Source organism: Mustela lutreola, chromosome 7 (genome assembly GCF_030435805.1).
Source record: "Mustela lutreola isolate mMusLut2 chromosome 7, mMusLut2.pri, whole genome shotgun sequence".
Classification (NCBI taxonomy): Eukaryota; Metazoa; Chordata; class Mammalia; order Carnivora; family Mustelidae; genus Mustela; species Mustela lutreola.
The window spans coordinates 37,171,624-37,198,397 of NC_081296.1; the positions used below are offsets into that span (position 1 = coordinate 37,171,624).

The following is a 26,774-nucleotide window of genomic DNA, read 5'->3' on the forward strand; positions in this document are numbered from 1 at the left end:
CAACCTACAAACAAGAAGGGCAGGCAGAAAGTAGGATGGGAAAGCATTGCTGGTCTGTGGCCTAGAGTGGAGATCAACCAGAAGAAGCATAGCTGCTATTTCCTTCTGTAAACAGGAGCAGAGGCTCAGGCTGGGGCAAGGCCTTGCCTGACTTGAGTCAGTGGCCATGCCGGGATTTGTTCTCTGACCTCCCAGCCACTTCGAGTCAGGAGACTTCGTTGGTCTGGATGGGCGCCACATGACTCCCATGAGATCCTGCTCTACCACAGGCCTTGGGCACTGAGAATAGAGGCTCAGAGATGGGGGTGGCGGTGGGGTTATGGTGGGGCAGAGGGAGGAGGAGTTTGTCTCCAGAAAGTCTTGGGACGATCTGTAGCTGCAGTTTGGGCTGACTCGCTCTGTTCCAAAGTGGCCACCAGGTGGCACTACCACCCCAGGCCCAGTGCCCAGCGGGCAGAGTTTTGGGGCTAGGACTCTGGGTTGCCCCTTGGAAGCCATGGCAGGACCTGATATGTTTTAGGTGAGCTGAGTGCCCCGACGGAAGAAGAAAAGGTCTAGCTCTTACCTGCCAATCACCTGACCATCACTGACTAGCCCCCTGTGGGTTTTTACTTTTGTCCCTACTTAGCAAGCCAGACCCCAGTCTTAGCAATTTAGGGTAGAGCTAAATGAATAAAAATGCATCTAGAATAGCTAGGATAGAGAACAGAGATGCAGGAATGGGATCCTGCTGGGAAATGCTGACCCTCTGGGGGAGGATGTGGAGGTCGTGACTCTGAGTGGGCCTGAAAGGAGGAGTCGGGCTTGGATAGGTGGGGAGACCCTGCACATCTGGGCAGAGTCTTAGGGGGCAGGCAGAGCACGAAGGGAAAGCTGAGCTGTGGGACCAGGGCCCGCACAAGCCAAGAAGGGTTTCCTGTGTGTACCTCACATGGCCCAGCCCTAAGCCCTGACATGGTCTTCAGAGGGTTGGGCTGAGCAGGTCCAGGGGAAGCTAAGGCTGTGGTGTCTAGCCTGTGCCTGTGAGATAGTCACAAGCCTGCCAGACAGTGAGCACACAGTAAGTTGGAATTTCCAGACATGCTGTACATGTCCATAAACATTTTACTTTTGAGGTTTCTGCCAATGTTTTAAAACTGGGCGTTTCAGTAAAAATTTAATTTTCAGCTTCTCTTGAAATATCGCATTACCTGTCTGACTGGGTGTGCTTTCCCGTGGTCCCTCTGACCGGGGATGAGTAGCAGCTTCCCTGAGTAGACAGAGCCTGTGCCCGTTCAGTGTTCCCCACCCCGTCTGCTTCACTGTTCTCCAGACTTCCCCGGTCTCTGCTGCCTCCCCACCCCCCACCATGGGTGCTAGTGGTGTTGGGAGAGGGGACAGTAAGAGCTGCTGTGGTGAGCTGACAGCAGGCCTGGGTGGACACCAAGTTCTGAGGCCTCACAGCATGGTGGGATGTTAGGCGCTTGGGCTCCTTGTGCCTACCGCTGCCCTCTTGTGAGGGGTGGGTCACTCCTTTGACCAATCGTAGCTGTGGAATCAGGACTGAGGAGGGGGACAGAGAAAGCTTCAAGAGAGCAGGAATGCTCTGAGTAGGGCTGTGAAAGGTTTGGCTTGGAAGGCTGGGGAGGGGTCCCAGTGCTGCTTCGGGGCTCTGAACTTCAGGTCTATATGTGTCCATTACTCTGACTCCCCAAGGGGCCTTGTGGATTTGGCTATGCCTCAGCTACCCACAGGGAACACCTCTTCAAGGTATTTTCCTCCAGGATAGGAGCCCCTGCACCATTCCTTTGTCCCAGCCTTCTCCCCCCAGCTCCTATCCCCCATATGGGGAGCTGTGGGAAACGGGAGGACAGGAACGCACCTCCCTCAGGCCCATGAGCATTCCCATCTGTGGCTGCTTCTGCTGGTCAGTTTCCCACCATTTGCTGTGAGTGGGGATTATGTCCCCATGTTTGCTCCAGGCCCCCACTGAGGAAGGCAGGCTCCTGTCACCACCTTTACCATTCTCAGTGGATTTCCCTATGCTGCCTGAGGCAGTGAAGTCCATCCCTAAGCACCAGTCCTGGCCCTGTGCTTTCCCTATGCTGCTCCCCCCTCTATGCCCACAGTCTAGGTGCTCTCTCCTTCTACAGAGCTGTTGCCCCAATCATAGGCCTAGTTCTCACTTCCCCTGGCTGCCTGTAGCCCACCAGGAGTGGGCTGCCATCTGGCCCTTTGCCCCTAGATTGGCCGGCTTGGGGGTGCCCATGAGTGCAGCAGCTGCTAAGCTGGGCATGGAGAAACCCAGCCAGAGGCCCACCCTGGGACACGAGGTCTTCGGCATTACCCCCGTCCTCCCCACCCCAGCCTGGAAAAAAAAAAACTTACCTGGCATCTACCCCGGTTTCCATCTGCTGCCCTGTTGCTTGGGAGGCTGAGCCCGGCTGCGCTGGCCTGCCCTTCTGCCCGGCACCTGGTAACCTGGGCCCTGTCTGGGTCTTTCTGAGGATTACTTGGCTGCAGACTCCAGCCATACACAACAGGCAGCAGCAACAGTGGGCAGAGCACGGAAATCATTATGGTCTAGAACATGAGTGGAGGCACCAGGGAGATGGCCCGAGCTGCTACTCCAAACCTCTCCAACTAGCTGTGTGACCTTGTGTATATCGCATTCCCTCTCTGTACCACGGTTTTCTTATTTGCAAAAGGAGCTGAGTATTAGCACAAACCTTAGAAAATGGGGAGGTGGGCAGAGCTAGAGTGAGGAGGCCGCACATCATAGAGTGACCTCACTGAGGGAGAGGGTAGAAGCCCATGTGGCAGGACACTGAGGCATAGGGACGGGCAGCGGGGACTGCAGCCCACCTGGAGAAGGTATCCAGTAAGCACTCGAGAAGTGAAATTCCCATCTGTGGTTCCCTCAGGCACAAGCAGAGGTGGAAGAGGCTGGGACCTCTCTGGCCTGAGGGAGAAGAGACTCCTTTACAAAGGGCAGGCATGTGGCTCCAAGGCGATGAGCTAATGGCACAGCTGCGTGGACTGTTCACGGAACTGCAGAGGGACTGGGTCTGGATCCTGCCCGGCGCCGCAGCTATGGCCGTGGGTTGCCTGCATGGCCGAGCCCGGTACACTTCGTGGCCAGAGACTCCCTCCAGCTGGTCTGACCCTGCCTCCAGGACACTGAGTCTTGGGAACGCAGGATGCTCCCTTCTCCTTCTACTTGGGAAAGGGACCTTCTTAATTATATCCCCCTCCACTCACATGGAAATGAGTTTGGATTTTCTGAGCATACACCAGCTGGCTGGGGGGAGGCAGCCCAGAAGGCTGCTGGTTGGGGAAAGGAGGAGAAGGGAGAGGGGAGGGAGTCAGGCCAAGATGAAAATTCCATGTTCTCACAGCAGAGCAATGATGGGGTGCTGAGTGCTCCCCATAGATCATCTACCCTCTGCCACCTTGCCCCTAGGGGAAAGCATCTTGCTCCTCCCTACAGGCTCAGAGGGAACTATGTCTGCTCAAGCCAGCCTGTCTTCTTGAGAACCACAGCTTTCAGGGTCCACACCACTTAGCTGGCCATTAGTGAGGTTACTTTGTCTGTGTCCTGGGAGAGGTCCTTCCAGGCCAACCTTTTTATGGAGTAGGGGGAAGTGGATCTGAGGAGGCTCAGAGGGGACAGAGCCTGCCACCGATCACAGGAAACCACAAGTCTGTCTAGTCCCTGGCAGCCTGGGTTCTCCCCTTGGAGTTGCCGAGGAGGGGGTGACGAAGGTGCCCTGCCGGTGGGCACTGCGCCCCTTTTGGCCAGCAGGGAGGCGGGAACGGCGGCGGGGGGGGGCGGGGAGGGGGGAGGGTGGGGTCAGGCATTTGACTCCGCCTCCTCGCCTTAGCTCTGCTTTTGGTGGGGCGCTGGCTCAGACTAGGCTGCTCGCCGCTGTCGCTCCCGGGCTGCGGGATGACACCGCCTCCGCCCGGATGCGCCTCCCTCGGCGCCCAGAGCACCCGCGTCCCCGGTCCGCTGGCTCGGCCCTGGCTCCCGTTGCGGCTGCTGCTGCTGCTGCTGCTGCTCTGGACGGCCGCTGCCACCCAAGGCCACCCGAAGAGCGGACCCCGCATCTCCGCTGTCTGGAAAGGTAGGTGGCGCCGCGCGGCCGGTGGGGCGCGGGATCGGACGCCGCGCCGGGCGTGTGCGGAGTGTGCGGGCCCGGGAGGGAGTGCGTGCGCGCGTCTGCGGGTCCCGGGCTGTCCCCGCGGGGAGCGTGTGGGTCTGGGTGAGTGTATGTGAGTGTGCGCGCTGGCACGCCGGAGCGGGCTGGAACGCTGCGGGCTGCGGTGAGCGAGCGGCGGGGGCCGGAGCCCCGGCTAAGTCGCTCCAAGTCCGCCCCCAGCCGGGAACCGCAGCGCCGGAGCGCAGGGGAGGGAGAGGGCCCCTCTCTCAGCCGAGGGGCGTTCTCGGTCCTTCAGCGCCAGGACCTCTGTACAGGACCCTTTCTTTGGCCGGGACCCCCACCCACGTCTCCTCTTCTTGAGCGGCGGGCTCGGCTGTCGCGCCGGGCGCAGGCTGGGCCGGCAAGGGGGGCGCGGACCCCTTGCCGCCGCCGCTGCGCTCGGGCTGCGGGAACAAAGACCCCGCTGCCTGCCCCCGCCCCCGCCCCCGCCCCGGCCCTGAGCGCGGGCCGGGTAAAGGGGTGGGCACCTTGTGGTGAGCCGGGCCACGGTGCGGTGCGGAGGCTTGGGGCACCCGGGCGCTGCCTCTGCAATGCCGGGACCGGCCGCTCCCCCCTTGTCCGCACGTGGCAGTTGTCACCAGGAATCGGCACCAGCGTGGGGGGCAGTGCCCGTTGGGTGGGGCACGATCGTTGGGACCCCCAGGCGGCGGATCTCGGGCGGAAATGCAGATTTTAGGCGGCGATGGATATGTGAAGAGTCTCTCCCAGGGTCGCCTCACTTTAGACCCCTGTACAATGGGTCAGAAAGCGGGCTAGGTGGGGTTTGAGGCTTTCTGCCTTGAGGGACCGAGCTCCCCTCCCCTGCATTGCACACAAATGCTTCCCTGCTCCTAGACCATCAGGGCCCTGTCTCCCAAATTTGGCGGGCACTGCGGCCCCCTTTGGTGGTGGTGGATTCCCGGTGGGGGTTGGGGGACTGGTCTGGTCTGGCCCTGCCAGCAGCCTTTGATGCCTGAGGCGGTTTGCAGGAATTGCCAGAGCCTGAGCATTATCTGGGGCAGGTATTCTTAGCAGAGAGCGGAAAAAAATCCCACACACAAACCGAGTGGCCCGATCTGCAGCTGCAGTGGAGGGAATGAATGTGACTTGCCCAAGGTCACTCTGCAGTGTGTGAGCTCACAGTGCGGACTGGGGGCTCTGAACTGGCACAGGACCAGAGCTAGTTCTGAGTTAGGGAGGGGAGAAGGATTTAAGCAAATTTTTTGGCCATAAAGGAGGGACTTTGGGGGCCAGCTATGCTACCCAGCCAGAGGTCTTTCTGGTGGGAGTAGAGCAGGCAGCCCACTGGCCATCTATTCATGGTGGACACCTGCACCCTCACTCATACCAGCTCCAGCCCAGGCTTTCTCTGCATTCCCGCTATCTTTGCCTTGCCTCAGTCCCTTTGGCTGTCCTGGACAGCACAGCGTTTGGGCACTCTGAAGAGGACACATGGCCATATCTGAGTGTTCTGGAATCTCCCCCTGCACCAAACTGCTTGCATTTGGTTCTGCTTGCCCCTACCCCCAAGTCTTCCCAAGACCCCTCCCCCCATACTTAATGCACAGCCTCTTCTGAGCACTTAATGTGAACCTCCACAGCCAGGGCACTTAGTCCCCACCCTGGGGCTATTTAAAGATGCTTTCAGCCCTCTTACCCACTTTCAAAGCTCCCAACCCAGCTCCACCTCTTCTTTCCACTGCACACAGTTCACGACTGTGCCACGCTGGCCCGCACTGGCCGTGCCCTCCGCTTGGTAATGCGCTATTGATCCCTGCTGGGAGTTGCCACCCCCTCACCTATCTTGTCCAAAGGCAGTCTTCGCTCATCCTCACCAGTGCCAGGCGCCCCACTGGCCAGACAGACCCTGCCACCAGCCTCTTCCCCAGGACCACCAGCTGGTGATGGTATGCCTGGCTGACAGCTGCCTCCTGTCTCCTGTGGGGTGACACATGGCAGTCGGACAGGAATGGGCTTGGGCAGGGCAAATTGGGGAGTAGGCTGAGAAGAGGACCCTCCAGCCCTGCTGTAGACCTAGGTCCCCATCTTCCAGGGTATGGGGTGCTGTGAGGTGGGCCTCCAGCAACCACTAGACCAAAGATAATGGGGTTTCTGGAGCCGCTTTTCCATGAGGCATAGATTGGGGTTTTAGTTTTCAGCCAGGAGAGGTTTCGGGATGGGAGTAGGTACAGGGGGCTCTTCTCTGTCATTTGTTTTATGTTGCTTAGACTCCTAAGCCTCAGGGAAAGATTTGATCAGAGAGTTCTGGGAGATTCCCAGCCTGCGCTTGTTGGGGAAGTTGATGGCTTTCCAGCCTGATGAAGCCTGGCGCGGAGAGAGACGGATGTGTCAGCACTGACCTGCCGGATGCCCTTGAACTCTGCACCTATCTTTGACCCTCAGAGCCCACCAGATCAGGAAGGGCTCTGAAGATTGTTCTCTGAGGGCGTCAGGGACACATGGACCAGTCATGGATGCAAAGTGTGGGCCTGACCTCCCTGCCAGCAGGGACTGGAGGGGAGTGGGTTTCAGGTGAGGGCAGAGGGTTGACATGCTCATGTAAGCTGGGCACCCCTCTCTCATTCCATCCCTGCTTGGAGGAGATGGAGAAGCCCAGGAAAGTCCTGACCTCCAGGATCAGAGTTGAGCCAGCGTGTCCACAAGGAGAAAAAGCCCAGTCTCTGATCTCCACCTGCCCAGCAGGTTCTGCCCTCTCTCTTGTCCAATTAAACAACAGGATGTTATTGTTGACTTGGCGGCTGCTGGGGGAGCCATTATGGGGTGACTCCCCCCAGGGGGGTGTTGTTGTCACCTCCTCCGGGGGATGAGGTCACAGCTGAGGCTCCCCAAGCATCAGCATTTCCAGTGGAAATCCTTGCCCTCTTGGGGGACTTAGATGTATTCATCACCTTCAAGGTGAACTCCCCCTGCAGAACCAGGGAAGGGGGGGTAATTCCCAGGAGGAGAGAGGGGGTTTCCTGAGCTGGTGACGTCACTGGGAGCGTCCGGCCAAGCTGTGTGACCCCTCTGTCCTGGATTGTGAAGATTCTGAGAGCAGGCTGGAGTGGGATGGATGCCGGCATAGGCCTAAGACATCCATGGTGTGGGGAAAAGAGAGCAGAGGTCTGGCGCCTGGCTCAGGTCTTAGCTCTTTTTCCGTGTGACTCTGGACAGGTACTTGCTTTTTCCAAGGCTGTTTCCTCATACGTCCAAAGCCGGTGAAGGGGGTGAGCTCATACTTACCAGAGCATGCATTCCCTGGGATTCCTGCCTCTCTGGGACGGGCAGAAGCTGCGGTGGCCAGTTCAAACCTTAGCATTGAGGAGAAATTGAAACCTGGGAAGTCAGCGGAAATCCTTGAGTGTTGTGTTCTCTTTTTGTCTCATGAGCTGAAGACTAAGATTAGCTGGAAGAAGTGGTTCATTAATTTGTAGTCTCAGAGGTGATTTAGCATGTTTGACATTTGACATTTGCTGGGGCCCACCTTGTACTGGTCCCAGGGCAGGGCTTGGGGTCCCAGGGATGAGAAAGTAGACAAGTTTGTAGACTTCTCAGTGTAGATGGAGAGACAGGCAGATCAACCTTCAGTTACAATAAAATGCGGCAGGACCTGTAACAGAGGGCAGCTATGGGGGTTTAGGAGGTACTGAACCCAGTCTACCTAATCAAGGAGGGCTTCCTGGAAGAGGTGGTAAGTTGGGATGGCAGGAGGTGTAGAAGCCAGCTGGGGAGGGGAAGGACAGGAGGAAGTACCTGGTGTGACAGGATTTCAGACCCAAAAACTTGCAACTAGGACCAGGGAAAGGAGAGGAGCTGAGTGGGTGCTCTGAGCCAGGAAGGAGACACTGAGTTAGCTAGGGCTTGGAGGCTTCAGGAAGGTTTCTTGCAGGAGGGGACATCTGAGTTGGGCCACTTGACTTTACACAGCCAGTGGGAGGAAGGACCATGGCTGGCAGGGGAGGCCTCTTGTGTGTCATAGCTCCCTGATGGGAAGCCAGGGCTGGGTTTGGGGAGACAGGAGCTTTCTGCCTAACTCCTGACTGCGGGGTGCCCCAGATAAGGCAGCCTGTATCTCAGCAGAGACTCTCCATGGTGGGGAAGAGTTTCTGCTGGCAGCATCTAGGCTGTGTTGGTGGGGGAGGGGCAGATGTCCTTTCTGTGACTAGCTTCCCCCTTCCAGGAGCCTTCACCTGCTTGCGACTGGGGTGTGTGTGTGTGTATGTAGATCATTCCTTGGGCCAGGGGCCAAGGGGGGGGTGGGTTGCAGGTGAGGGCAGGAGTTTGGTATGCTTATGTAAGCTCTACACCCCTCTCTCATTGCATACTTCAGGAGAAACAGGGAGAATTGGGCAAACTTCTTTGCAAAGGGCCAGGCCAGGGCCCCTAACATATGGGTGGTAAGCCAAGGCTCGGACCAGGGGAAGGAATCCAGCAGCCTGCGGGGATGGGGACAGTGGTGGGAGTGGGTAGTCCTGGAGTTTGACAGCTGAGGTCCCATCTGACGTCCTGTCCTCCACCCCCAGCCCCGTGTCCCTCATTTCAGCCACCGCACGGCATCTGGCTATGTCACAAGAGACTGACCATACTTCCTCTACTCTGGTGGGTAGCTTTGGGGCCAGAAAGCTTCCCCTTCTCTTAGTTTCCTTTTATGGCCAGGCCTGTCTGTCCCCAGAAGCCTCCTCCCTCCCAGGGTGGGGGAGGAAGGGGTCCTCCTAGAGCCTGGAGGATTGTTGTCCCTTATTGGCGCTTCCTCCCCTGGCTAGCCCAGGTCACGGGAGACTGGGAGATCTGTCCCCTTGCACCCCTCCATGTCACTGTGCTGAACACACAGTGACAGTTACCGTTTTCCCTAGTACGGCATGGTGACCATGCCCAGCACCCACCTTATCTTCTGTCCATCTGTCTTCACCTCTCCTCAGCACCCACGTTTTCCTGCCCTGCTGGTTGTCACTCCCTTCACCCTTCTCCTTTCTGCCATTTCTGTCTCACTTCCTCCAGCAAACCTTGGATAACTCCAGCCCACAGCCCAGTGGGGCACAGCTTAGGACGTCAGAAGACAAATGACAAGAGATCAGCTGGACCAAACCACATATTCCACAGATGGGGAAACTGAGGCCAGGGATGACAGGGGCTGGCCCAAGGTCATCCAATGACACAGGCAGAGCTGGGACCAGGGCTGTATCATCTGCCCAAGCCTGCTCTTGGCCTCCATGCTCCTTCCCCAGGCTTGGGGCTCCCTGAGCCCTTTCCTCTTTGGCCTCCTTGGCCTCCTTGGCCTTTCCTTCCTCAGCTGAGCCCAGGTTCTTCCTGCCCCAGTGCTCTCTGCTCCCGGGAGCTCCACCAGCCATGATCATCCTCCCTTTAGGACCTTAGGCTGGGCTGGCTCTATGTACCTCTTCTGGTCTTTTTCTCAGGGCAGCTGGACCTCAGGTCTCGAGGGCAGGTTGACCTGTGTCAGGACTTGGGGCTAATCTGGTTTTAACCGTCATGGCAGCCTGGGATTAAGCTGATCCTGCCCTGCGTCCTGCTCCCCTGGCTTGCAGTCAGGGGATCGGGCTCTGTGCTAACGCCCTCAGGGGCAGCTCTCATCATGGAGGGCAGCCAGCACCGGCCACCATGCCTGGGACCGTCTGTGTTCAGCAACTGTAGGGCAGAGAGCAGGAGGAGGCTTGGGTTTGCCCTTGGGTTGCACACAGGTGCCTGGAGAGGCGGACCTGCTCCCTGGTTGGAGAGGTCACTTGGGAGATCAGGAACCGGTAGCTGTAGCCAAAGACTGTGACAGGTCAGTGTGGGGTTTCACAAGTGGGGGACATGTCCTTGGAAGGAGAAGAGCCAGGCGAGAGTGAAGGGCAGGTGTGTGGGGTGGAGGCAGAGTGGGGCATGGAGAACCACTCATGCTGTTATCTTCTGGACCCAGGGCTTCAGCCCACCCTAGCAAGGAAGAAGGTTGTGGCGATAAACTCGGTGCCCTGTCAGTGGCCCAGGAACCTGTTCCAAGAGGTCTGCGCCCGTGGCATATGGCGGTTGGTCCTCCTGCCCCCGTCCACCCCTCCCTACTATCTGAGCTGTCCTTACTTGCCCATTGTTAGCCTTGGATTGGCAGGGCCCATGGGGCGAGAGGAGGCTTGGCCTTTACCTTACCACAGTTCGGGCAAAATCCCACCAGACAGTGTGATCTGAGAGAAGATGGTGTGTGCCAGATGGTGTGTAGCCCAAGGTCAGAGGGAGGACGGAGCAGTGAGAGCTGGAGCGGCTGGGAGCACTTCCTAAAGCCTGGGGGTGGGGGGTAGAGGCCAGGTGTTCAAGGACAGGTAAGACCGTGTGCACAGACAGAAGGGGAAAGGGCAATCAAGGGAAAGGAGAGCACAAGCCAAGTTGAGGAGGAGGGAAGGAGCTCTGGCAGAGAGAAGCAGAGATGGTCCTTGACTGCCAGGTCGAGGGGGAGGGCCCTGCCGGGATGGCCATTTGGGAGCCATGGTGGTTTCTTGAGCTGAGGAGTCAGAGGTGGAGGTCTCGCCTTGGCAGATGCTGGTTGGGTAAGAACCTGGCTGGGCAGATAGTGAGGAAGGGTTCATGAGTGTATCCTGCCCTTCTCTGTGGTCTGCCCCAGGCCACAGTGTTTTTTATTTTGGACAGAGATCTCAAGAGATTTGTCTTCCTCATTAGTCATGCTGATCAGTACTCAGTGCTGTGCTGCACCCCCAGATCCCTTCCACACACACACCCCCCACTCCTCATGCCTCAGGCCTGCACACCCACACTCACTTACACAAACCCTCTTTAGGGCATTGTGGATAGAGGTCAGGCCTTCCTGTGCCAGGAGGCCTCTGCCCAGGCTCCACCCTCTCTGGTCCCCATTCTTCTTTTGTGTGGGACACACTGGCTTGGACGCTTCCAAGGGCCCTTCTACAGAGCGCAGTGCTATAAGGCACAGATTCCAGAATCAATCTGCCTCAGCGTCAAGCGCCACTCCACCACTGTATAGCTGAGTGATCCTGGACAAGTTCCTCGAGTCCTCTGTGTCTTGCTGCCTTCACTGTAGAATACAGGTCCTAAGACAACCCACCTTAGAAGACTTCAGGGACGATGAAGTGGGTTAGTGAATCTAAAAAGCACTCAGACTAGAGCCTGGTAGATAGTAAGTGCAGTGGAAGGGTAAGGCGGTTGGAATTTCACCGTTACCATCGCTGTCGACCTCCTCCTTCGTCATCTCTGATTTCTGGGGAGATGCAGACCTGGCAGCCTGGGCCCTGCCCGCTCTCCCTCACCGGCTGTGCTGGCGCAGTGAAGGCCAAGCTGGGGGGCCTTCTCTTCCTCCCCTGGGGTGGTATAGGCATCCTCTGCCCTCTCCCCCACCTCTGCCTTGGCTCTGGGCTCAAAGGCAGGCCCTGCCCCTCCGCCCATCCTCTCCTTTGAAGGAGCTACCCATTGACCTTGACCTCATTCTGGGGCTTTTAGAACCTGCCCAGCCTGAAGAACAGGCAGAAGGTGGGCAGGACATGTTGTCCATCCTGGGTTTCCTGCCTTCCCTTGGCCTTGGAACCTCCTCCCAGTCCACATGGGCCTCGGGAGGGGGGCCTTCCCCCACAGAGTCCCCTGAGTCTGGCTTACCCCAGTGCCCCTGCCATCCACACTGCTCCTTTCCCCAGAGCCTTCACCGTCGTTCCCCCCACCTCCCCCCTACCCCGCCTGCTGGTCTCCCCACCAGCCAGGCTGCTGGTCCTTTGGGCACAGTGGCAGAATGAAGGGAGCACACAGCCTTGCTGACTTGGAGGGGCCAGAGTTTTCCTGTTTATAAAATGGGATACAGACACTTGTCCTGCCTTTTGGCAGGGTGGTTGGGGAATTTGCAGGCCAGTTGGTGGAGGCTGAGGGGGATGTTGGCTTCTTCTGCTGCCCCCACTTCCATTCAGAAAATTGTCTGTGACTCTTCCAGGACTCATCATGTGTGTGATTTGTCCTAAGAACCATGGTTGGGTCATAAAACTTGGGCCTTAGCGGGTACCAGCCCCTTCGATCCACAGAGAAGGAAACTGAACCTGGAAGGCCCTGGTCACAACCAACCAGCCACCTGGCTGCCACAAGGAGCACAGGCTTTCTTGGAGCCCCCCTGTGAGGCATGCTCCCCTCCCATCCAGAGCTGACCTTGGTCAGTGGGAGGATATGTCCCTTCAGCCCAGCAAGTTGTCACCTAGCGGGCAAGGGAGGGAAGGATGGGGAGCAGGAGAGGACCCAGGGAAGTAGAGAGAAATCACATACAGTGTTTTGTAAAGCAAGAGGCTTTCGAGATACGGTCCCGGAGGGCTAGAGCTGGTGATGGGTAGCAGAAGTCCTATGCTGGGGCCTGGCCCCTCCCTGCTTCCTTGGGTCAGCAGCAGAGTCCGTCTGGCCTCTGTGTCCCCTCAGCTCAGTGACTGTTCAGATCCTCTCCCTTCCACCTTGACATGTGGGGTATGGGTTGCAAAGGGTGGAGAGGCTGCGCCCTAATTCCTGGGTCACACATGGGCCCTCCCTCCTCTTTCTCAGCCAGGTGTGTGTGGTAGGAGAGGGGGTATGGTGTGGTATGAGGGGGGCCCAGCAATGCAATGCAGGGTGGGGTATGGGGATGGGGGAGGATGAGGCTGGGTCCCCAGTCTGAGGTCGGCCTGGCTCCTGCCCTGTGCCTGGGCCTCCCCGGGGTGGCCTGACTCAGGCATTTCCTGCTGGGTGCCCACATTCCTGCCATTCCTAGAGCCTGCCTCAATGCCTACTTTCAAAGGGCTCCTTGAGGTCATCATTCAAGGCCCATCGGTTCATTGGGTCAGGTTGGAAGGCTGTCCCTGCCCAGGCCAGACTGCGGGGCCTGTCCTTGTTTCTGCCTTCATGGTCAACACCATCCCCTCCTTTCCATTCCCCATCCCCCCCTTGGGCTGCCCTGTTCTTTCATTAACAATGAGGATGCGGGGACAGTGGGGACCAGATGGTGACAGCATCCAGAGTGAAGGAGAGGAGGGATGATAGCCCTCCAGGCCAGCCTGCTTTAGGAAAACCCACTCTCTGGCGGCCCACACTTGCTCTAGCCACTAGGCCACTGGGACAATGGATCAAGGGTGGTGTCCGTGAGAGCAGTCAGGTCTGATTCTTATCCATGGCATCTGACCTCCCATACCCAGCCATCTTCTTGACCCTCCTCTCTGGCTGGGGCTCACCCTGCAGCTCCTGCCTCCCTGAGGAGGGGAGGGTGGGGACCATGGAGGCCAGCTGGGAACAGGACAGCCTGAGTGTGTTTTCTCTTAGTACGGAAGGAGCGAGGATTGGCTCAGTATCACATGGGGGTGGGGGGTGGGGGTCTTATGCCTTGACCCACCTTTGGGGCCATGCCCTGGGCCCCTAGCCCCCTCCCCTGCCCGAACCCCTGGTTATTCTGGGAGCTTTTAGCTACCACTTAGTCAGCCACTAATGCGTCAGGCCGGGGAGTGAAGGGGGAGACACGGTGCCAGACGGTGCTCCTTTTAGACATCGAGGATGGGAAACAGAGGGGGCTGGTCAGGCAGGGAGAGCCGGGGGGATGCTGGAGGAGAGGAGGCTCTCCGGATCCTAGCCCTGCCTAGAGGGGGGAGGGCAACACTGCTGACTGATGGGCAGTATCCTTGGGCATCACTCTCAGGGCCCTTGGGTCTAGGCACCCCCCATTCAGCCTCCTCACCTTGGTTCAGCCCTTGCCCTTGTCTGGAATTCTTTTCCTGCCTCTTCCTGACCCATCTAGCTTTGATCGCCTCCCCCAGCCCTTTGGATTCACTGGGATGGGAAGCAAAAAGACGCATTTAAGGAGGTGACACTTCGTCACCCGGCTGGGCCTTTATAGGGGCGAACTCTGGCCTTGCTCAGAGCCTTGAAGGCCGCCCCCTCCCCGACCCAGCTCTCTGTCATGGTGCCATGGGGCCACGGGGCCTGGCTGTGAAGGCTTGGTGCTGCCTTCACTTCCAGGCAGCCCTCCTGCCCTTGAGCCCCCGAGCCCCCGCTCCGGCAACGTGAACAAAGCTTCCTTTCATGTATTCATCGAGCTGCTGCCGCTCAGACACTTCCCCGGCACAATCAGGCCCTTTGAGGGCCTTGGGCAGCTCGGGAGCCAGGCTGGGGCTGGGGTAGAGAATGGGCCAAGGCCTCGTCCTCGTCCTCGGGCTGAGCTGGTGCCGTCCTACCCATACCGGGTGCAGACTGGGGAGGGGCAGGAGCCTAGGGGTCAAGGGAGGCCATGTGGCCTGGACCTTGCTTGTTCTTCTGCAGAATGGGGTGAACAGTCCCCACTTCCCCTACCCTGGGCTGCTGCAGCCGGGAAGTGCAGGGTGTGGGACTCAGGCTCCCAATCTGTGCAGGACTGTCCTGGGGCTGGCACGGAAGCCCCCCATGCTGTACCCCAGCCGTGGCAGCCCTCCCCCTCCTTCCCTTTGTGTTCTCAAAGATACTTCATGAGCAGCCCTGAGTTCTGCGCTGGGACAGTTCTGTGTGTGAGATTTGGGGAGGCTTGCTTTCCGGTGACAGTCTCACTCTGTCTGGTTTTCAGTGTAGAGCCAGATCTCCTCTCCTATCAGGCTTGACTCCCCAGGGTAGGACTGTTCCCTGGCCCCCAGACAAGAACTGTCCCCGGGGACCACTCTGGTGCCTCTTTCCCGTCTACCAGAGCTGTGGTGGGCCTCGCGGGCCCCTCTGTGAGGGGTAGGGTTCTGAGCTCTCAGGCCCCAGCCCATCTCCAGACACAGACTTGCAGCCTTTCCTGGCCACAGCTGGTCAGGGGAGTAGAAGGGGGAGCAGCCGCAGACTGTCTGGATCCCTGGCTGGCTGCCTGTGAAAGGGGAGCCGGGCAGCTGACCCTAGCACTCTAATTTTACCCCCACTGGAAAGGCGGGGGAGCCCGGGAGCTGGGACCTGCTAGCTGTGCAATGCCCTACCCTCGGCCACCAACCCAGCAGAGCTGGGCTCTCGGCACTGGCCTGCGTGGCCAGGGCTGCAGAGGGGGACCCTGGGGGGGGTTGATGAGGCCTGACTTGCCAAGGTGCTCAGGCTGTGCGTGGAGCACTCCAGGGGAGCCAGGGGAACCTGAGGGCTGCAAGCTCAGCGGTTTCTCAGCTGGCCCACAGTGCTGGCATCTCCGAGCACCAGTATCGTGAGCCAGTCTGCCTTCCCTCCTAGCGTGACCTTGGGCTAGTGTGTCCCCTGGGGGCCCTGAGTTTTTCCTCTGTGCTGTGGCTCAGGCTGCCACGGAGGTGAAGACAGAGAAGATCCACTTCCAGGACTGACCTGACTGTGCAGGGTGCTAGCCTAAGGGAAGGGATCATGGGTTTCGGGTTACAAGGTGTGCCCCCCACCCCAGCTGAATGCAACCTCAGTTGGGATGGCTCACAGAGAGGGCCCTGGGCAGATGCGAGGGAGGAAACAGCAGCCCTCTTCCATGTGGGCTGGGCTGTGTCCTGCGTCGTCTGTGTCCCTGGGAAGCTGGCTGCCCCAGAATTCGCTGCAGCTGAATAAATAGCAGGTCGGCTGAACTCTGGGGTGAGCCCCAGAGTGGTCGGGGCAGAAGACCAGCCACAGGCCATCCCATCTCTGTAATTTAGTCCTGCAACTGGGCCGACCTCAGCAATGTCACCGGAGATGAAACATCTCCCTGGAGGTAGTGGCTACAGTTTCTTTTTTGGGCAAAATTGCCCTGGTCAGCCCTTCTGCTTAAAGGCCCAGGCTGTGCTCTGTGAAGGGCTCCCTGTCCCAGAACTGCTGGGGAGGGAGGGCCAATCTTGCCCCCCACCCTGCCCCTGGCCAGCCTGCATCCCTGTGAAGCCAGCCCTGAGCAGGCCAGGCCACCGAGGGCAGCTGAGGGGCTGAGGCGTGGGCTGTCATTCAGTGCCTGCCACTGACCGTGTGACCTTGGCCTGCCTCCTTCTGGACTTCCATTTGCCCATGTATAGAAATGGGGAGGAGTGCTACTCAGATTCCTTTCTAGCTCTGATCTAAGCTGGCCTGCTCCCTAAAGGGAGGGCCAGGGGTGGGGAGTTGGAGAGGGCTTCCCAAAGGAGGGGTTGGGGTTGTGACCAATGTGATCTCTGGAAACCTTGACCCTAGGTGGACTGCTTTGAGGCCTTGCTACCCGCAGGGGACAGAGGTGGCTGCTGGCTCTGTCCTGGCAGCGGTGAGCCACACAGACCAAAGTCAGGGAGCCCTGGTTGAGTCCCAAAGCCTGAGCCCAGCTTCTTAGGAGTAGCAGACTCTGTGTGCATGTGTGTGTGTGTATATGTGTGTGTATGTTGGGGGACGGTGGTCTGTTTTCCCCAGAGGCCCCTAAATCCTACCCTCATTCTGAGATTACACATATTGTAGGATAGGGGTAATGGCTCTGGGGCAAGGACAGCCGGTTGCTGGATCCCAGCAGGGGACCCTTCGCTTCTATTCATGGCTCTGAGTCCTGGTGGTCCCCTAGTCTAGACCCAAACACTAGCTGTCAGGTAGGTGCTGATGTGCCTGGGGGTGGCAGGGGGTAAGGGGGAAGGTTCTTGCTGCCCCGGGCGCAGCCTCAATGTTTCTGCCCATTTTGCCTCCTCCCCAGGCCGCGCAGGACAGGACTGGGTTGACTTCGGCCTGTCGGAGCCTCACATAGTGCTTTTCCACGAGCCGGGCAGCTCTGCCGTGTGGGTGGGCGGACGTGGCAAGGTCTACCTCTTCGATTTCCCTGAGGGCAAGAATGCCTCCGTGCGCACGGTGAGCCTGGACTCCTCTGTCGGATCCCTCTGCTGGCCCCAGAAACAGAGCTGAGCCCCTTCCTCTCTCTTCCCTCCCCCTATTTCTCTCCTTATCTCCCCTCTGGGATCTCAGGGAATCTGTGGACGTTAGCTCTCTTCCTAAACTGATCCAGCCCCTGTGATATCCCATATACAGTCCTTTTGAGAGGTTCCAGATTGGCCCGGGTGTTGGGGTGGTGAGGAGAAAGGCCTAGAACTAGCCCCCCAGGACAAGTGGGTAGGGCTGCTGTGGGAGATCTGGACAGGAAGCTGGGTTCCACAACCCCAGCACTCCTGTTTTCTGAGATTTCTGGGCTGATTCTGGACTTTGGCTTCGAGAATCAGGCCAGACAGCCTGTGTGATCTTGGGTAAATCACTCAGCTTCTCAGGGCCCTCATCTAGAGAATGAACTCTTCCTGAGACATGCATGGAAAGTACTTACAGGCTTCTGGCCTTGACAGTGGACTGACACTTTCCCCTCTCCCCTAGGTGAACATTGGCTCCACGAAGGGGTCCTGCCTGGACAAGCGGGTGAGTGGGGGGGGAGGCAATACAGAGGGGAGGCTGACTCCCTTGGAAAAGGGACGGGAGTCCCTGAGAGTCTGAGGAAGGAGGCCTGGCCTTGCCCTGGGAGCCACAGTCTGGGAGGAGAGAGGTAACCTTGGCTCAGGATTCCCAGTTCTGAGGGTCAGACGTGGTCCTTTTCTGAGGCCTCTCTGCCCTTACTCTGTTCTTGGAGTTAGCAGCACCCCCTTCTGGGCTCTCCTTTTGGAGGTTGCCTCCTGTAGTCAGACTTCTGATGACTCCTTCCCCAAGACCGAGGGTCCTAGTGCTAGGCCTGCCAGGACCTCCAGCCAACCTGTCTCCCTCCCCTTCTCCCGGGCAGGACTGCGAGAACTACATCACGCTCTTGGAGAGGCAGGCCGAGGGGCTTCTCATCTGTGGCACCAACGCCCGGCGCCCCAGCTGCTGGAGACTGGTAAGAGGGCCCCTCCCCGCAGACCTGGTCAGCTCACTCCTGTCTGGGTGGGCTTCTGCCCTCTGTGTCAGGAAGGAGCTGGGGGGACTCTGAGGCTGGCCCCACTTTGTGTAGAATCCCTGGGAGGAGGGGGTCCCTGGCTAGGAAGCTGGCGCCCGTGAGTGGCAGTGGCCATGGGGTCACGTGGCTGTCTAACCCTCCTTGGCCTCCCCCAGGTGAATGGCACCGTGGAGTCGCTTGGCGAGAAGAGAGGCTATGCCCCCTTCAGCCCAGATGAGAACTCACTGGTTCTGTTTGACGGTAGGGCTGCTGCCTTGGGCTGGGGAGGGTGGACAGCTCCATGTCCAGCATCCCAGGCTCGGAGGAGGGACTTCTGGGTACTGTCTGCCCTTACCCATGGCCCTCCCACCATGCCCAGGGGACGAGGTGTACTCCACAATCCGGAAGCAGGAATACAACGGGAAGATCCCCCGGTTCCGCCGCATCCAGGGCGAGATCGAGCTGTACACCAGTGACACCGTCATGCAAAGTAAATCAGGCTCCGGCTGGGCTGGAGGGGCTGGAGGGGTGTGAACACCCAGGGCGGCAGATGGGGTCCTCCTGTGCCCCTGGAGGGCTCCATGAGGGCCGCTGAGGCCACAGCCCACTTAAGAAACCAGGGGCCTGAGTAGCCAGAGCTGAGGAGTTTGACCTGGAAGGGAGCAGGGGAACAACAGAGACAGTGGTGTGGAGGCGGGGTGGGCCCAGTATGCTCTGGGAGCAAAACGGAGGAAGCCACAGAGCCAGCGTGGGGTCCCCAGGAGCCAGAGTGTATCCCTCTGCTGAGCTCATGCTGGGGCACGACACCTTCTCCCTCCTCATTAGGACTCTGCCAATTAGGCAGAAGTGACATAGGGGCCCCCAGGGACCTCGCCCCAGTCCCCAGGCATGAAGTCATTGCTCTCGGGCCGATGACATCTTTGTAGGAGAGGGCAAAACAGGTGTGGGCTGGGGGTGTAGTCTTAGGTCCCTTGGGCTATTGGACCTGCTGTTCTGAGTTTTTTTCCTAGGTCTGATTTGCCCTGGGCTTGTCTGTAGAGATGCAGGGGAGCTGTGTGCTCACCTGCACACAGGGGTGGGTCCTCCGAGTAGACCCCCAGCCTCACACCCATTCGCCTGTGTCCCTGGCAGACCCGCAGTTCATCAAGGCTACCATTGTGCACCAAGACCAAGCCTACGATGACAAGATCTACTACTTCTTCCGGGAGGACAATCCTGACAAGAACCCCGAGGCCCCTCTCAATGTGTCCCGCGTGGCCCAGCTGTGCAGGGTGAGTGGGTGGCAGAGTGGGCAGAGTGTGTGTCTGTGCCTATGGAGAAGCGAGCGACTGTGTGAAAACACACCCAGGTCAGGGGTCATACATGTTTGCACGAAGGAGCGTGGGAGGGAAGGTGCACGAAGGAGTGTGGGAGGTGGGAGGGAAGGGGAGGTGGTGGGGCTTGTGTGCACGCCTGACGGAGCATACACGTGTGACTTCACGTGGAGAGTGAGCATGTTTGTGAGTGTGGAAGTGCATTTATGTGTGTGTTTCCTGTGACTGAAGGTGCTGGGATGTGTGTCTGGGGCACACGTGTGAGCGCGCGTGCGCGCGCGTGTGTGTGTGTGTGCAACAAACACATGTCCGAGCTGCTCTTCTCCATGGGGACCTGGCACTTGGAGCCTGCAGGTCTGCACCGCCAGCCCTGTGCCCTGGATCAGCAAGGCCTGTGGCTGGCGCCTGGTGCCAGCACCCGGCTGGAGAGGACAGGCCATCTAGGCCTGGGCCCCTGGCAGGGGATGGAGTCGCTGCCCCTCTTAGGGCTTCCGTGCCTGCTCTGAAGCCTGGATGCCGGCATTCCTGGCAGCCGGAGCTGGGGCTGAGGGGCTCTTCCTCCTCTTTACCCTTTCAGGGAGACCAGGGTGGTGAGAGCTCCCTGTCGGTCTCCAAGTGGAACACCTTCCTGAAGGCCATGCTGGTGTGCAGCGATGCGTCCACGAACAAGAACTTTAACAGGCTGCAGGACGTCTTTCTGCTCCCTGACCCCAACGGCCAGTGGAGGGACACTCGAGTTTACGGCGTTTTCTCCAACCCTTGGTGAGTGACCCTCGCCGGAGCCGGGCCGGTGAAGCGGCCAGTGGGGCTTGGAAGGCTTGGGCCCTGCTGAGGAGAAGGCTCATGGGGCAAGAGTGCACAGGGCTGTTACTGGGCGGCGGGTAGGGGAGAGCCCGTGCTCAGGGAGAGGTGCATGCTGGCATATTTGTGAGTCTGTGCATGCAGGTGTGCGTGCACGTGCTGTGGGCGTGCTTATGGTCGCACCTGTGCCTGTGTGTCCCCCCGCCGTGTGCTCAGAGTGGGGGCTGGGGCACTGGGAAGAGGCAGCTGGGCGCTATCACGCCTTCTCAGGCATGGCCTGCACCCAATCATTCACACCTCTTAATCGCTCTGGTTGATTGAAAACAAGGCAGGCAGGCGCAAGTGCGGGTTGGGTGTGTGCTGGCTGAGCTGGGAAGCCCAGGCCGAAGCTCTGTTGCTCTGGTGCTGGTAGACCTGGCCTGGCTGGGCAGGGGACGGGAGTCTGGCCTTCTCCGGTGGCAGCAGGCTGCAGCTGGGCCCGGAGAGGCTGGAGGACCACCCAGCTGGAAGGCACACACTGGGATTTCTATGGCCCAGGGCGAGGGGTGGGGGGTTAACCTCTGAACCTGGTGATTCTGTGACAGAACACAGGTTGGGGTCTTCGATTACAGCAGAAAGAAACGTGGTTGAACTTGCCCCTCTCCCTTCTCTCTTCTCTCCCTCCTTTCCCTCCTTCCTTCGCCCCTGCTCTCCCTCCCTCCTTTCACTGGTGTTTGAGAATCTCAGGCATTAGGCTTGACCCCTCGGATAGTCCCTGTCCTCCCAGAGCTCACAGCCTGGGGGACTTGGTTATGCCCTTGTCTGGGGCTGGGCTGGCCCGGGTGCGTGGAGGCGGGGAGGGCCCAGGTCCCCCACTGAGGTGTTCTCTCTGTCCTCCAGGAACTACTCGGCCGTCTGTGTGTACTCGCTTGGGGACATTGACAAGGTCTTCCGTACTTCCTCACTCAAGGGCTACCATGCGAGCCTTCCCAACCCTCGGCCTGGCAAGGTAAGCTGACCCCCCGACAATGGCCTGGGCCTCAGACCCATCTCCCAGCTGCACCACTAACCTGGACCTGTCCTCTTTGCCCAGTGTCTCCCAGACCGGCAGCCCATCCCCACGGACACCTTCCAGGTGGCTGACAGTCACCCTGAGGTGGCACAGAGGGTGGAGCCCATGGGGCCTTCGAAAGCGCCACTGTTCCACTCCAAGTACCACTACCAGAAAGTGGTCGTTCACCGCATGCAGGCCAGCCGTGGGGAGACCTTCCACGTGCTTTACCTAACCACAGGTGAGGGGCCACCCTGGGACCTTCGGGCCTGCTTTGTAAGAATGGGTATGAAGGGCGTAAAGAATAACATAACTAACATCTGGTTAGATCTTTACACCTGGAAGGGAGAATTGATTGACCAACAGCTGTCAGGGGTTAGTATGTGTGGCTGTGGAAGAGTCAGGCAAGGAGGGCTTCTTGGAGGAGGTGGGGGAAGATGGAAGAGGAGAGGGTCTCCCAGGATGGGAGAAGAGCAAGTGTGAGGGTTCAGAGGCAGAAATGTAACAAGTCTGAGCCAAGATGGGTATAGCTTTGGTCCAGATGTCTGACCCAGGGAAGATGGTAGGAAGAAATGTGGAAAAATCAGGAGGAAGGACTGGGTCACTGGTATCCTGTGGGGCCTCTGCCAGGCAGAATGAGGAAATTGGACTCTCTCCGTGTCTGTGGGACTGTGCAGGTGCAGGGAAACATTTGATGGTGGATGCCAAGAACTTGGTGAGACACGAGAAAGGACTTACAGACAGCAGAGACTTAGAGTCGATTGCTTTTTTTTCCTTTTTCTTAATATTTTGTTTATTTGAGAGAGAGCACAAGAGGGCACAAGCAGGAGACATGGCAGATAGAGAGGGGGACGCAGGCTCCTGGCTGAGCAGGGAGCTGGATGTGGGGCTCGATCCCAGAACCCTGAGATCATGACCTGAGCTGAAGGCAGATCCTTAACTGACTGAGCCACCTAGGCGCCACTACCCCTATGCAGAGTCTTGCAGAGAACCACAGAGGGAACTTCTGTGGGGCTCAGGGTTTTGCTGACCCCAGAAGCCCTGGGAGATACCCCTGTTTTCTGGGAAGTCACCAGCTGTGAACGAGCCAGGCCCAGGCTGAGTTTCTGGCAACTTCTTGGTCCCAGTCTGTGGGCAGATGGGCTCCTGGGAACAAGCACAGAGATCAGTGTGGGCAGGGGCAACGGCCTTCCTTGAGACCGAGTGCTGATGCCATGAGAAAGGGCAGGGTCTCCCCAGGGGCCTCACACCTCTGGGGCCACACAGTCAGGGCCTCAGGCGCCCGCCCTCAGTACCTCCCCCCCACGTGGCTTCCTCTATCTATTGCTTCACCTTGTGGCTTTCTCAGGTGCCCTGCGTGGCTGTTTGACTTCTGGAAGCCTCAGGGAGAGGAATTCCCCAAGGGGCCTGGCTTCTGGGTCCTACGACCCCGCTTCTTTTACTCCTCCTTTCATTCTGGCTGTACCCATGCACCCCGTCCCTGCTCTGCTCAGCCATGGCTGGCAGGGCACTGGGGTGTAGGAGAGGAAGGGTCACACAGTGCAGAACTGAGAGCAGGAGACAGGACAAGGAAAGCTGCATGGGGCCGTGGACTCCTCTCCTGCAGACCCAGGATGAGGCCGTTGTCCCAGTTTATCCGTGAGGGCCATTGGAGAGGTACCATTTTGGAGCCTACAGCAAGAAGGATGGGGGCCAGATAAGAAATAGAACTTTCTGAGCCCTCTGCAGAGAGTGGGAGGCTCTCACAACTGGGAGAAGTTATGGGAGGCACTCATGGGGCTGCCACGGAGGCGGCGGAGGGCAGTGTGGGCGTGAAGGCAGCGGCAAGGCTGGGGGCTTGTCAGGACAAAGCAGTGTCTGGGCACATCTCAGAGCCTGCAGAGGGGGATCATAGACACATAGAGGAACATTCTAGGCGGGTGATCATCTGATCATCTGACTGCTTTTTTGGGGCAAGTGATGCCCTGGGAAATTGGGAAGGAGGGAGAAGGAGGGAGGCTATTCTCGAAACTGGGACAGAAGGTGAGTTGGGAATGGGAGGACCTGGGGGTCAGAATGCCCATTAGTCCCCGAAAGGTATGAATGGAGACAGCACAGCCTCAGAGGCAGGCAGCCTGTTTCTGACCTTGGGAATCTCCATGTGGCATCTAACATCCTTTTCCGATGAAGGATTTTATAAAAATTAATAAAATCCCCAAAGATTAAATGCAATGTAGAGTCCTAGATTGGATCCTGGAACAGACAAAGGACATTAGTGGAAAAACCCCAAAAATCCAAATAAAGTCTGTCGTTGAGGTGATCCTAATGTCCCAGTCTCAATTGCTTCATTGTGACCATGTACCACAATTATGTAAGATAGTAGCATTGGGGGAAACTGGGTGAAGGGTATTCGGGAACTCTGTACTATCTTTGCAACTTTTCTGTAAAGCTAAAAATATTCCAAAATGAAAAGTGTATTTAAAGCAAACAACCCTAACGAGTCCAGGAAGCAGGGGAGTCATAGAAGGAGCGGAGGGGTGGGGTGCTGACGTCTCTGGGTTCCAGTCACCGCTGTGTGACCTTGAGCTAAGTTGCTCAGCCTTTCTGAGCCTCATTTCCTCCTCCCGGAATTGGGAAGATAATACCCGCCTCTTAAGGGTGTTTGATCTTAAGGACTGAGCAGTGCGCGAGGCTAAGGCACAGAGGATCCACACGTACCGTGGACAGTACCGAGGTTTTGTTCTTCATGCCCTAGCTGCCCTTGCAGCCTTGGGGAGCTTTGGGCCTCCTGGGGTGGCCTCTGCGGCCCAGCCTCCGAAGCTCCCTGGGTCACCCCCAGACTCCCACATCCCTCCTCAGTCATACTCTCCTCGCCCCGCCCTGGCCCACTCCTGTGATCCTCACCTGAGCCCCGACTGCCCAGCCATCCTCCACATGTCTTTGCTGGTTGGCCCGGCCCAGAGGGAGGCTGCCCGGCTCTGGAGTGGAACGCCCGCCCATTGGCCCACTGACCCTCTGCCCCTCACCCCAGACAGGGGCACCATCCACAAAGTGGTGGAGTCCAGGGAGGGGGAACGCAGCCTTGTCTTCAACATCATGGAGATCCAGCCCTTTCACCACCCGGCTGCCATCCAGGCCATGTCGCTGGACACCGAGCGGGTGAGCCTCCCCTGCCCGCTACAACCAGCCAGGCTACCTGGGGGATGGGGGACAGAGCTCCTTTGCATGTGATTTGCACGTCCTTTTAAGAACCTCTGGGCCCCAGGGCCTGCCAAGGTAGGGCTGGCCTGGTGACTTTGAAGTCGGTGCTGGGGCTGGGCACCCCGGCCTGACGTGAGTCCTGCTCTCCTTCTAGCGGAAGCTCTACGTGAGCTCCCAGTGGGAGGTAAGCCAGGTGCCTCTGGATCTGTGTGAGGTCTACAGTGGGGGCTGCCATGGCTGCCTCATGGCCCGAGACCCCTATTGCGGCTGGGACCAGGGCCGCTGTGTCTCCATCTACAGCTCTCCAGGGTACGTGGGCCCGAATTCCTTGTCCCGGGGAGCAGGTGAACACGGGAATAGGGGTGGTGTTGGTGGGCTGCAAGAGGTGCGGAGGAAGGGGTGAGTGGGGTGGGGCGGGGGGACACTGCTGCTGATCCTGGGTAGGGACGAGGATGGGCAAAGGGCCGGACTTGTGGCCTCCTGCCTGCTTAGCCTCTCTCCCCCTTCCAACTCCAGGCCAGTGTTGCAGTCCATTAATCCAGATGAGCCACACACAGAGTGCCCCAACCCCAAACCAGGTACCCAATCTGGCCCGTCCGAGATGGGGCAGGACAGTCCTGCAGAGGGGGCACCCTTTGGTCTGGGCTGGTTGTGGAGAGGGGAATGGTGAGGGAGGCGGGGGGGAGTCGGGAGGAGGTGTTCATTTCAAAGCGTTGGCCCTGGAGCCCTCGTCAGCAGAGGAGAACACAGTCTGCCTTGGGAGCCCTAGGCCCCCTCCTCACAGCTGCCTCCCCCATCCCTCTCCAGATAGTGCCCCACTGCAGAAGGTTTCCCTTGCTCCGAACTCTCGTTACTACCTGAGCTGTCCTGTGGAGTCCCGTCATGCCACCTACTCGTGGCGCCATGAGCAGAACGTGGAGCAGAGCTGCGAGCCAGGCCACCAGAGCCCCAACTGCATCCTGTTCATCGAGAACCTCACAGCCCGCCAGTACGGCCACTACCGCTGCGAGGCCCAGGAGGGCTCCTACTTCCGGGAGGCTCAGCACTGGGAGCTGCTGCCCGAGGATGGCGCCACAGCCGAGCACTTGCTGGGCCGTGCCCGGGCCCTGGCCACCTCCCTCTGGCTGGGTGTCCTGCCCACACTTGCTCTTGGCCTGCTGGTCCACTAGGACCTCCTGGGGCTGGGCATGGTGCAGGTTCCTGCAGCCTCGGGGGACCCCAGAAGAGTCTCCCGTCCGGAGCCGGCCGGGTCCGGCGAGCTCCTGGCCCGCTACTTCTTTCCAGGGAGACTGCGTCACCTGATGAAGGACACCAGGCCTGGAGATAGCCAGCCGCAGGCGGCTGCTAGGCCCACATGGGGCACGGGGGCTGGGGGCTATGGAAGGAAGGTGCTGTTGTGAAGCTGGGGCATTGAGGACTTCAGACTTTATCTTCTGGAGAATACTTTTCCAACACCCCCTCCTCAAACTTGACTAAATGCAGTGATGTCCCCAGCCCAAGAGCCCGTGGGCCAGAGAACGGGGTTTGGAGAGGGAAGCTGGGACCCTGGCTTTGGACCTTGGGGCTGAGGCCTGAGTCCTTCTGGACTCTCCATATCCCGACTGCCCCCTCCTTCCTCCTCCTGCTGTGGGCTGGGGGTGGCCGCTGTTCCCACAGGCCCAGGGCTGTCTTCTGCGGCTCCCTCACCCGCCCTGGGTCCCACCAGGCAGCGGCCTTGCATGTTTATTGAAGGATGTTTGCTTTCCGGACGGAAGGACGGAAAAAGCTCTATTTTTATGTTAGGCTTATTTCATGTATAGCTAATTCTGACTGCATCTGTATGAAAATACCAAAACTACATGCTGGGGGTGGGGTGGGACAGGGAGGGGACTGGGGAAGACATGGGCTGGGGTGGGGGGTCCCAGTCTGAGGCTCCGGGGACGGGATAAGAGTCTAGGGACAGGCATGGGTTTGCGGAGAGTGGCATGAGCTGGCTCTGCCCTGGGATCCCAGTCTGAGGGGAATATGGTCCCAGTCCCCCGGTATGGGGGGCAGTTCGGGGGGGGTAGGGTGAGGGAGACAGGGGAGAACGAAGGAGAAACTGAGCCCTAGGTTCACCACATTCATATAGAAGGAGGAGCCGGGTCCTCAGGGGGAGGTTCCAGGACTCTGCCCTTGGCATTGGGGGTTGGGGGGTGGGGGGGTCCCTTCCCCGCCCCTCAGCCCCCTTCCCCAGGGGCTGTGCTTCCATGCTCCTAGTCTCCCACCTTCAGCTCAGGACATGTTATAACTTAGGCTAAACTGTGAATTCCGGTGGGGACAGCCTGGGCCAAGCTCTCTAGGTGCGTGGCTCTGCCCCCAGCCCTGTCCATGGATTTCAGCAGAGAGCCGGGCCCTTCTCTGGCTGTGTCTGGCCAGCTCAGGGCAGGGCCTGGGGCTGGCGGCCTTCCAGCTTTGGCCCCTGCATCTCTTCTCAATGCACTTTAATAATGTAACATATTACTAATAAACAGACTATTTATTTA

General features: G+C 58.8%; 1 protein-coding gene across 1 annotated transcript; it reads left to right on the forward strand.

The window, feature by feature from the left end:
- The first annotated feature begins 3,855 nt into the window (after positions 1–3,855).
- Positions 3,856–26,774, forward strand: SEMA7A (semaphorin 7A (John Milton Hagen blood group)). Its single transcript, XM_059180407.1, has 14 exons — positions 3,856–4,106; positions 16,756–16,907; positions 17,418–17,459; positions 17,815–17,907; positions 18,123–18,207; positions 18,326–18,436; positions 19,078–19,217; positions 19,837–20,021; positions 20,940–21,048; positions 21,133–21,331; positions 24,101–24,228; positions 24,425–24,579; positions 24,787–24,848; positions 25,078–26,774. Exons 1-14 carry the CDS (start codon positions 3,929–3,931, stop codon positions 25,437–25,439), a joined length of 2,001 nt encoding a protein of 666 aa, XP_059036390.1. The 5' UTR covers positions 3,856–3,928; the 3' UTR covers positions 25,440–26,774.